This window comes from Ornithodoros turicata, chromosome 4 (genome assembly GCF_037126465.1).
Source record: "Ornithodoros turicata isolate Travis chromosome 4, ASM3712646v1, whole genome shotgun sequence".
Lineage (NCBI taxonomy): Eukaryota > Metazoa > Arthropoda > Arachnida > Ixodida > Argasidae > Ornithodoros > Ornithodoros turicata.
In genome coordinates, this window is record NC_088204.1 from 67031274 (window position 1) to 67043014 (window position 11741).

General features: G+C 46.4%; 1 protein-coding gene across 1 annotated transcript; it reads right to left on the minus strand.

Annotated features, from left to right (window-relative positions):
* Positions 1-592: 592 nt before the first annotated feature.
* LOC135393355 (TNF receptor-associated factor 3-like) lies at positions 593-2228 on the minus strand. Its single transcript, XM_064623826.1, has one exon. It carries the CDS (start codon positions 2039-2041, stop codon positions 704-706), a length of 1338 nt encoding a protein of 445 aa, XP_064479896.1. The 5' UTR covers positions 2042-2228; the 3' UTR covers positions 593-703.
* Positions 2229-11741: the final 9513 nt, after the last annotated feature.

Here is an 11741-nt window from a genome sequence, read left to right on the forward strand (position 1 = left end):
CGGCTCCGAACGGCGATTTCAACGTGTTGTCTGTGACACCTTTTGTATAGGTGAATTTGATAGGTGCGTATCTTCAGCACATAGCACGCTCCTAGCCAACCATCTTCCCGAATGACAACGTTCTTTCCCATGATTTGTTGATAACGAGAGGCGGAGCCATTATGTATCTATTATGCAAGGCTACAAAATGGGCTACGCCTCCCGTTTTCAACAAATCAGAGACGAGAACGTTGTCATTCGGGATGATGGTTGGCTGGGAGCGTCCCATCACCACCACCACCATCATCTTGAAGAGGGTAAAGCAGGACGTTATGTGTGCCTCCGCGTTGGCGTCTGATTGGGTGCTACAGTTCTTCAGATGACGTAACGATGGATAGAGGTATCTGGACGGCGGTGAGTCTACTCGCCCGAATACGAAAGAGAGTGCGTTTTTGTATTCACGCTGCACAAGTTATGAAGGACAAGAATTGAACAATAAATTGTAAATAGAATTACGAAGCGTAGAAGAACAATATTACATCTATTAAACCCGTAACTAAATACATGCAGATAGGAGTTCTTACCTCCTTTAATCCAAAACAAGAAAGTTTCGCACCGCAGCCATGTTTATTCAGCATACAAGTAGTGGTTCGCAAACGCTTCTCACAAGCGTACATGGCTGTGAACACGTGCAGTTAGTCGGATCAAAAGGCCAGGACAAACTTCACCCCACCTGCAGATCCCCAGTTGCGGCGCAGCCGCCATCGACACGGGCCCCAGATGCGAAGGTTTCAATCTCACCTGAAACACAAAGCGCGTTATCCTGCACGAACCCATGCGATTTCAAGTCGTTGACTTTATAAAAATTCTTCACCCCAGCGCCAGGATTTTCAACCGCACGGGGCCTCATGAAGGGGCTTCGTGATGAGCCCTGGTGTCTCAGAGGATCAAACCTTACTTTCTTACTCTTTGTTTTGTCTTTGGGATGAACTAGTGCTAATGTAAAAGGCTTAGTAAATGGCCACGACAGTCTTGAATCGTTCGGGCCGCTGCATAGCGCCAGGTAGATCTGGAAAGTTAGGACACCATCTACAAAGGTCCAGCATGACACTAGCCTTAGGTGATAGCCTCCAACATCGAAAATGTCACTGCGTAACATCAAGGATCCTCTCTCTGTGGCCTCTTGTTTGTTCTCGTTAAAGTACTTGATCTGCCACAGCACAGTAACACTGTTCAACTGGTGCGTGCTCAAGACTTCGTTCAGGTCGCATCTCAGTTGCTCAATACCGCTTAGTCTCTGCTGAATGCGATCGAGTTCCAGCTTAAGTAATGCGAACTCGCTGCTCAGATGGAATTCCATCTGACCGGTCATCTCCGTTTGCCTCTGCAGCATGTCTTTCACTTCTGCGGCGTGCGTTTCTGTTGTGAGCTTCAACGCGGAGACCGTCTCCCTCACATCGTTTTGGTTGTGAATAACAGATGCCAAGTTTTCATCCAAGTGCTTGCCTTCGCGACGAATGTCCATAGCGATGCGAGTCACACAAATATCCTGATCCGAACACGATCTGTTTGGCGACACCGGTTCCTTCGGAACGTCGCACCCTTCCAGTGCGTGGTCAAGAGCGTTCGATCGAAGGACTTCTCTCTCACATTTTCTACAGTGAATGCTCACGTATTTACATTCATCCTCAACGTGTGCCAGAAGCGTCCCGAGTGGACCACTGAAGGAGCATCCTCTTAAGCTGTTCCAACAGCGGACGCTTCGTTCCATGAGCTGGGACACAGGGATCTCAAAGCAGATGACGCCATCCTTGCGGAACGTTGTAGAATCCAGCGGGCACTTTGCACAACCTCGCCGCACGATCTCCTCGTAACACGGCACGCAGAAGACATGACACTGGAGAATCACTGAGCTTCTCGGCGCCACATGACACAAGGCACACGTCCAAGTTGAAGGTAAAGGCTCCGCAAACTCCAACGGGCGAAAATCCAGCGATTGGTTGATACCATGAAGAGATGTACGGAACGCGGTGGAAATTGATTCCCCGCTGTGGCGCTGCATTATGCAAAGCTGTAAAACTGTTCCAGCAGTGAGTTAAAACCGAATGGTTATCATGACGGCGTGATATGTCATAAACTCTGGTTTCGACGCGGAACTCTCGGAATGGAATGGAGCGTATAGACGCTACGCTTGAATCACTCTGGGAAAGGAATGCGTCGGAAGTGATAGTGTTTCGGGAAGTGCGCGTTTCCCGCTGAAGTGGCAGTCGACTGTTGACGTTATCCGAGGAGAAGTCTCAATGCGGATGCATTCGAAAGATACAGGATGCTTGACAGTGATGAGCAATGGCGTCCGTGAATACATTTGTGGGGAGTGGCCTTATCTGCGCTGCAGATATGGAAAGATGCAGCAGATGTCTGCTGTGTCTGCCGTGATGTCATCGGATGTCATCCGATGTCCGGCAGATGTTACGTGTTTTCACTTATCTTAGAAGAATTACACGTGTGGATGTTAAGCTGCAGTTGATTAAAACTTCAGGTACCATAATTACTTCCACTGCAAAGCGTTGTGGACGGATGACAAACATTGTGCACAAAACCGTTGCTATGTTACCACAGGACTGACATGTCAAAATGAATTGCATAAGCAATATTTCACTGAACTATATGTGACAACGGTCTCTCTAGTACCAGAAGAAACAAAATATCACATTTCAAAACCAACATTATCCCAAGTAATATTAGTACCATCTTACACATGCATACACACGAAAATGTGTTTGTGATGCCTGCTTGTCTTGCAGGAGAAGAATTACTTGCACGCAGAACAGAAAGAGCTTATTAAGGTAGATGTCTAAGTTGCAGAAAAATATCTTGGCAACAATACTGCTAATCTGCGGCAAAAACTTGCAGCTCTTCAACAGAGTGATAACATAAGAGCGATTCATCTTATCACGCGAAAATATTTTCAATTTACGATAAGGGGGATATGAAGGCTTATTAAAGGAAAAGGGCAATGACGAAAGGGGGGGGGGTATGTTTATTAGAAAAAGAAAAGAAAGGGAGGAATATGACTAAAGATTTGGTAATGACTCAGTGGTTGCGTGTCATTTATATTCTGCAAAGACGCTAGCATTAGAACCAAAAGGACAGTAGAAATGTTTTAATTGGAGGAGGGGGTATATGTTTAATGCAAATTAAAAAAAGAGAAGGGAAAGGTTAGCCACGATGTGGGCCTGCTATTCCCTAAAGCTTTCAAGCAAACAAAAGACGATACAAGCAGCTGAGATACAGAAAATTATGAAAAAATACAGAAGAAACAGCTCCTTCACTAATCGTTGTGCATAGGACGTATCAGAGAATGCCCAGGAGTTTAAATTCCCGAAGGAATCGTGTCAGCGCAGATGTGATTTCAGCGTGCTGGGTAGGGCCAAGTAGCACCGCGGGGGGGGCAAAGCTCTCGGTAGCCTAGATGAGCAAGGCGGCGCCATAGGCTCGATCGGTGATCTTCATACCTGTGGCAGGCAATGAGGATGTGTAGCACGTCAGCTTCTACGTGGCACGTGGGGCAAAAAGGCGATGGATGCTGACTCATCTAATTGGAGGAACATCTCACATAACTTCAGTTTTCCTTCCGCTGCATTGACCAAAAGTATGAAAACATTCATTGGTGAATTACTTGCCTCTTTCGCACCATTCTACGAAATAGAGAATATTTAAATGGACATTTACATTCAGACATACTTAAACAGGGAAACATTTTGAGAATAATTTCCGGCGAAAATCCTTACCTGCTCCTAGCAAATATTATAAAGGAGCAAGAACCGGTAGCATATGTTTCTCGAAAAATCTAATGAATGTTACCACGGAAAATTTGAAATCGACTGCCGAGACTACAGTTGTAACGGAAAATCTTCGGCACATGTCCGGGTTTGTTGCATCGCCATTGCTTGACTGTGTAAAAGTGAAGCAACATGTAATGTTTACAAATATTACACACCATATGTCCTCTACAAGTAGTCACATTGTTTATCACTTTCTGTAGCTTCAGAGATTTCAAAATCCACTGTTCACGAAATTTTCGTTGCAAAAAATGCCGTACACCAATCGCGTTCAGAGTCTGCCTTCACCGCGAAATTCGTTCTTTATTTATTCTGGGCTCTACTGAATGTGGGATAAGTGGTGACCCTTTGCTGTGCTATTTGTGCACGCAAATACACAGCGACCATCCTTTTCTAGCGTCTGTTTTGTTTCCTAGGAACAGGAACATGAAATACCGTACCAAAACGCGATTGCGACAGCGAGCAGGAACTCGTTCGGAAGTAGCAGACGACGGAGAGCTTATGTCACGAATCCGCGAAACCGACATCATCTATACACTCTTCACCGCACTGCACTGCAAGATGAACTTCACCGCATAGCACGCTCCTAGCCAGCCGTCATGTCGAATGATATCGTTATCTGCCCTGATTTGTTGAAAACGGGAGGCGTACGCCATTTTTGTGACACTTGTGCTGTTCATAATTGTCACAAAAGAGGCGTACGCCTCCAGTTTTCAACAAGTCAGGGCAGATATCATTCGACATATGATGGTTGGCTAGGAGCGTGCTATGTGGTGAAGTTCATTTTTAAGAGTGTAGGTGACCGCTACTTTCTAAGAGTCATGGAAAAGGGTCGACTTCCGCATCTATACGCTAGCAGACGACGAACGCTATGGGTGCTGGAGGGGAATGTGCCTGGCTCTAGAAACATCTTCAGAAAGCGGTAAAGCGCGGCTGTCAGAACCTGTGTGAGTACATAAACTAATTTACCGACGGTATGCACACACACACACACACACACACACACACAAATGGGATGATATGGTGGGTCATTCCCCGCCGTTATGTCGGTACACTGCCCCATTGCGCTTGTGGAAGGGATGAGAAAGTGATGATGATGGAAAGGTGTCCTATAGGAGTTCATTCATTAGTCCAGTGCTGAAAAACTCAGCAACAGCTCGTAGGGCTTGCATCAGATGTGAAGGGTCCGACCATGGCCCTAGAATTTTGGCTAAGTCGAACTGGCGTTGATCGACGCGTTGCAGAGAAGTTTCCATGAGGTCGCGCCCGCGATCGTACTGTCCGCAGACCAAGAAGACGTGATGGAATTCACCGCGCACACCACACGTGGAACAGAGGCCGGACGCGGCGACACCGAAGAGGTGATTGAAAGCCGGTGTAAAAGCCACATTAAGTCTCATGCGGTGGACGCTGTAGTAAAGGAACGTGACATTCGGCGGGGGAGAGTATAAGGGACAATGTGGGGTCGACAGAGTAGAGCAGAGAGTGGGTGGTGACGTCATGTTTTCATGGAGAGTGCATCTTGGTACCGGTGAGGCTTGAGACGAGGTAAAGGTGATCCCCCCGAGACAAGATGATGGGAACACGCCGGGTGTGCTGATGCGTGCCTGGGGCTATTCGGTCTGCGTACTCGTTTCCACTGATGCCCACGTGACCCGGGGTCCACTGGAAGACGAGTGGCCCTAAAGTGGCCCTGTGCGCTTGCTTTCTTATATACTTCCAGAATTTCAATGACCACAGGGCTGAGAAAGCCGCGAAGTCTGATAGTTGCCACACACTGCACCGCAGATCTGAAATCCGGAAAAACGACCCAGGAGCGAACGGGACCCCCTGTCAGTAATTTTCCGCAGGGCGAAAAAAACAGCATAAAGCTCAGCGCATGCTGACGATGTTTTATGTGAAAGATGATGGCAGTCTGAAATTCACTCGGAGGGAATGACAAGAGCAGACGACGAACTTCCCCTCGTGGTTGAGCCGTCCGTGAATACTGCGGAGGAAATCTCATAACACGAGCTCATCATATCGAGAGTGAGCTGCTTCGTCACGGATGCAGCAAGTTGCCTTTCTTCCCTGTTAGCCCAGGTACCGACAGGGAGATGCCGGGTGTCGGAAAAGTTTAAGGAGGTGTGCAGGGAGCTGTGGGTGTGACCACAAAGTCAGGTGTACTAGTCTTCAGTTGAGAGACACATGGGTGTACGCTGCAGTAGCACACACGTAACGTAACATTGAGTATAACGGCTGCAACAAGCAATCTTCTAGCGTGCGTCACGTGTATAAGCAGCGATTTTCAGCTGCAGCTGAAAATAAAAAAATGCGTTAAAATCGAAATGTCAAAAATTCGTTTTTTTGATGTTGTGGGCTTCATATTCTTCCATACATTCATATGTAGGAGAAGTACGAAGCATTACCGTCGCTGTACCAATACCTGGCATGGTAGTCCTGAAGGGAATAGTCAGCCCTTCACAACAGCGCAACAGCCACCCATACTGCTTCAGAAGCGACTTGGAAACCGCTTGTACAGACCGCAGACAGAAACCGCAGAACAGACTTGTACGTATTTGGAGTACTGTATTTAAAATACTGTATTTTAAATACAATTTGCGGTATTTTGGTACTCTACTCAATACTTTTTGTTTTGTGTATTTGTACTCTATTTAAAGTACCTTTTATGGTATTTTCTACTCAATATACTTCTAATCACATATTTTGGATCTCTCTCTCTCAAACTCTCTGTGGAAATTTCCTGAGTCTTTCGGACTTGACCCGGATAGTGACTGTAGACCCGGACATTGGCCCTTCTTGGAAGTCTCCATTTAGAGATCTTGCCTCGTGTGTACTAATTCTTGGCGAGTGAGGGTTCTGTTATGTGTGCCTTGACGAGGTGACGCCGAATTCTGACCTCGCCGAGCTGGGACCTGCTAGAAGTTTGCTCTGTTCTGGGTCACATATACTTAGTGGAGTTATGTGGTATCTCTTTGTCATCTTTTTGGGACTTGTGTTTAGATGACTCCTATCACACAGCGGCGGCTAGAGTAGTGCGCGGGGTTTAGGTGATTCATGTGACATAGCGGCGACTTGCCGTATTGACCAGTGACCGGTGACTTTTTGCGTTCAAGGATAAATAGTATCTTAACTGTATTTCAAATACTTTTTGAAGTATTTTGTACTCTATCTTAATTACTTTAATTTTGATATATTTATACTCTATCTTAATTACATTCTAACGTTAGTATTTATTATCTTATCTTAAATACATTTTTGAGTATCTTGTACATGTCTGCTTGGAAACCAACTTTAAACACGCAGCGCTCGCAAAGCGCCTTGCCTATCGATAACTGTGAGGCGTTCGACACGGAAGTGAGGACACTGACGTCATTTCCCCACGAGACTACCGGTGACCTAATCCCGCTTTGAAGAGTGGTCGCGCCCCGCTAATTTTGCGTGGTAACTGCGCCACCGGTGCACTGAATATGGGTTCAAGTCGATGTGTTTATGATAGTGAGGGATCGTAAGAAACGTTTCCGGCAGAGTACTCGGAATTCGCGAGAAACATTTCATGGTCCCTTTAATGGCAGCATTCGCGAATGTACTAATAATGTGAAGAATAACGTCCAGATACGTTACTCAAATACGTCCGAGCAGAGCAACCATATAATGACATAAGTGAGTAAGTGAGTGAATGAAAAAGAAGAAGAAGAAGAAAAAAAGACATACCATGGCATATCACATACCATGACACAACGTTAACATGAGAGAACTGATGTTCTGAGGCTGGAACAACATAGAAGGGACAATCAAGTTGCCTAAGAAATTAACGATGTTAACGTCATCAAACATATCATATCTTGCCTACATTGTGAGCGGATCCTTCAAGGAAACTCTTACTCGTCTGTGTAAATGACCTGTCCCGTGTTTCAACTGGAATATTGTAAAATTGCTCCCACCCCGGTTTACGTGAGCAAAGCGTCTGTTGGCGAAAGCAAGGACTGTTTCCGCCTTCGCGTGCATCTACGTGCATGTGACCCAATCCCAAGAGGGCGTGCGAAAATGTGTGTAACGTTAACCCTTGTAATCCTAATCATTGTAATCCTAATTTCTAGTCCTCCCGACATATTTGTTCCCGAGTCTTTCCATTCTCATTTAAGGTAATTATTCGCCCATGCCTAATAATAAAGCACTTACAAATGAGCCATCTGCTATGTTGCTACTTGAACCGTGGCCATATTAAATTCAACGTGCGCTAAAACACTATCAAGTAACAATAACAACCTTATTTTAATGATGACGATTGTGAAATTTCATCACCAGGGGCTGTAATCACTACGAAGTACTTGAAAGTGCATGAACACATTCATTTCAACAACTCAGCACAATATACAGCGCGACGCTTATACTCTTCTCCGACTCGAACAACGGCTAACAATCACCGCAAAATCCCACTTCCACAAACGAGGAGAAGCGTCGACTAATCGTCTTTGCTTAAAACGCGCACTGCTTCCGCGGACATTCATAATAATTTTCTACCGTCCCTGTCACCCTACATAGAACTATTCTATCCCGGACCACCGCTCTTCCTCTCCTCTAAGCAAACAAACTCTACACATGCGCGTGTAAAACTATTCGGTGATTTATGACGCCCAACATATGTGGTCACTTCGTTCTCGTCGACCCCCTACCCTTTTGGGAGCCGGAACTTCCAATGCTGTCCGGCAGAGAGCGTCGGCGGCGGCGTCCGAGTCCCCAGTGTGACAAATGGTGAGGCGATTGCACGTAGCGAGCGCTGGAGAGCCTGTGGTCCCGGGGCAAGAAAATTAGAAGTGCGCCGACGACTAACGCGGAGGACTTTAATTACGGAGAGACAGTTTGTCGACGGTAATGATATGGTTGGAATGCGCAGTCAGGTTGCTCCTATGTGTGAAGAGCGTTGCCATATAGGATTCGTCTGGGGCCTGCACATCAGTGTACATTGCAGTGTATGGATCGGCATCCGCGTAGTCAACTTCTTCCTCGGGTCCCGGGGAAAAGAGTTGTCGTGAAGGGTGGTGGAGGGACGACGCGAGTCCGGTCCGCGGAGAGAGCCAGGCCAGTCCAGGTCGCAGCGGAATAAGTTTATTTACATCTATATACAGCAAAACGATTTCCGACAAGAAAGTCCGAAAAAAATCAGATCAAAGACTCCTACACATGGGCGACGGGCCTTTTCGTTCAAAATCAGGGTGCCGCCCACAAATTGCACAAACAAAATCAAAGATGCAAATTTCACATTTCTCAGCCCCAGGATTGGTCCGTTACCAAAGGTCTCCAAAATGCTCCAATCCTGAAGCGAGCAAATTACAAAGGATAGTTCCCAGAATTCGACATTTGTCACAAATAAACAATGTTACAAATCCAAAACCAATTAGTGGCTCAAAACGAAGTGTATAAAAAAACATAAAAGGGCTCGCAGGAAACGAGTTCCCTACATATGGCAAGTTTGGCCTCAATTCATGTTTCTCGAGTCCCCGAGGGAAGACAGACGCCAGTGTTCCGCATGTCACAATGCCCATTCATACACGGACGTCTGGAGATAATCCGCATCTATTCACGGAGCAGTGTATGCATGAAACTGACTTTAAACAAAACCCTCGGGAAAGAAATAGGCGACCGAGTAAACCGGGTTCTGGCAAACAAAATCAAAAATACAAACAGCAGAGGGGTGCAAGAGAGAAACTGATGTTCTGAGGCTGGAACAACATAGAAGGGACAGATACGGACCGGTAATCCAGAAGATGTGGGTTCGATCCCTACAGCTGGCTAACCGTTTCAGTGACTTTCATCTTTCATCTTTCAGCAGAGGGGTGTTCTCGATGAGCATAGAAACTTAACACGCGTGCTTGCTATGGAGTGTGTGGACGTTACATGATGTCAGACGCAATTTTCGTTGGCTTCCGGTGTCTTTATTACTTTCTAACAAACAACAACAACAACAATTATATTCTGACGATGAAGTCGGGAGGTTTTCCACTCTAGGAGTGGAACGCTACCCCATAGCAAGTGGGAAAGTATGAGTGATGACGATGATGAGCGATGACGGTGATGATCGGAGGGGCGATGGCGATCCTGATCGTGATGGTGGGAATGTCCGAGAGCGCTGTCGGGGTCACAATGAGGTCTTTAGTCAACACGCCTAAAACACACACACACACACACACACACGACGTAAGGCCGCCCTGGAGTGGGCCGCCGTGTCCCAAGGGCCGAGGATGCTCGACAAGTTGAAGGGGCGGCAGCCAAGGGTGGCAAGCTGTGACTGCAGTGTACGCCTCTCGTTGATATAGGTCCGACAGCGGAGGAGTATGTGCTCTACGTTGGCAAGTACGCCACACTTGTTGCAAATGGGGCTAGCCTCACAGCCTAGCTGGTAGCGGTAGAACGGAGTGAAGGCAACATTCAGATGTAGCCTGTGGATGAGCGACTTCAGGGGACGAGGAAGCTTTGCGGGCTGCCGGTATGACACTGTACTTTCTAACAAGCATCGATGGTGACCAATACGAAATGAAACTTTGAAAATATCGGAATGTTTCAGCATCCATTGTGACTAAGTCCAATTGAGCCAAGGTACAGAACTCGCACGGACGGGTACTGTCGCGTTTGAAAATGGGTGAAAGAGTTGTCTAAAGACGAATAACAAAGAAACCACGCACAACGCACGGAAAAGTCTCGTAGTACAGTGCATCTGTCGGAGTAGCTGCATCATTGAGAGGAGGAAAGAAAGAAGACGAGATAAATGTCATAGATAAAAAGGACAAGGAAGCAGACGAGCTGGTGATTACGGACCCCCCCCCCCCCCCCCCCGTCGTATCTTGATTTCTCCCAATCTCAGGGGGTTCTTTTTCTTTTTTCATTTTCATTTTTATTACTTGGAAACATTTGTAGGAACCTGTACATCAGAGGGTGGCCAAAAAGCAGCAAAACAGCTGCTTGACTAGGGCACGACCCTTTGTCACTCATCACTGATAGTTATATCAGAAATCTAGTTCTAGTACAAATGTCTAGACCAGAGTCTAGATCAGAGTCTAGATCAGAGTCGCGTTAGACTATGTCGGAGAGTAGGGTAAGCTATCGGCATAAGAGCTCCCAGATAACATTTCGTTGACGAAGACACAACCTTAATGTGTGGAGCGCTTCCAAAGGAGGCGCAAACGAGAAGGCCCGCATGCGTCAGGCGTCACCACCACGTGGCACGCACATGTACCAAACATGTACTTTTTTTTTACACTGTACTATAAATGGTATTACCTCATGCTTTTCTTTTAAAGTCATCTTCTTCTGTAATCCATCTCATCCTTGTTTCACCGTTTGTTAGTTTATCCTTTATTTCCTAATTATTTTATTTTCTTTTTTATTTATTTTATTCTTCTTCCATTTATTTTCTTTTTTCTTTGCGGAATAGCAAGCCGGCGTCTCGTTTGGCTGACCTTTCCCCTTTTTTTGGTCTAATAAATATACCCCCCCCCCCCCTGAGACGACCACGCATATAGGAATCTTGCATACTACCAACATCTTTCTTTCTCTCGGATTATTTATGAGCATCGATAATTAGGGGCTTTACTCCGCGAGGCAGCTATGATCATGAGCGACGCCACAGTGGGTGTGTTTGTGGATAAATAGCCCCACCTGAGTCTTCATTAATGTGCGCAGAAATCTCCGCACGCGGCACCGTATCTCACGTCCCTCGCGGAAGACGCGTGCAACTTGTACCCTGCCACAAGGTGGCTGGCATCTTCGACCGGTATCGAACCCGCACCCTTGGAACCAGTATGCGGACACGCTCTCCCAGTTAACATCCGCACTGATTGCAAACGAAGCACAATAGAAGAGAAAGACTGTTACTACTTCGACGTTAATAAAGGAAGTCGATAACATCCTGCTCTTGGGCGA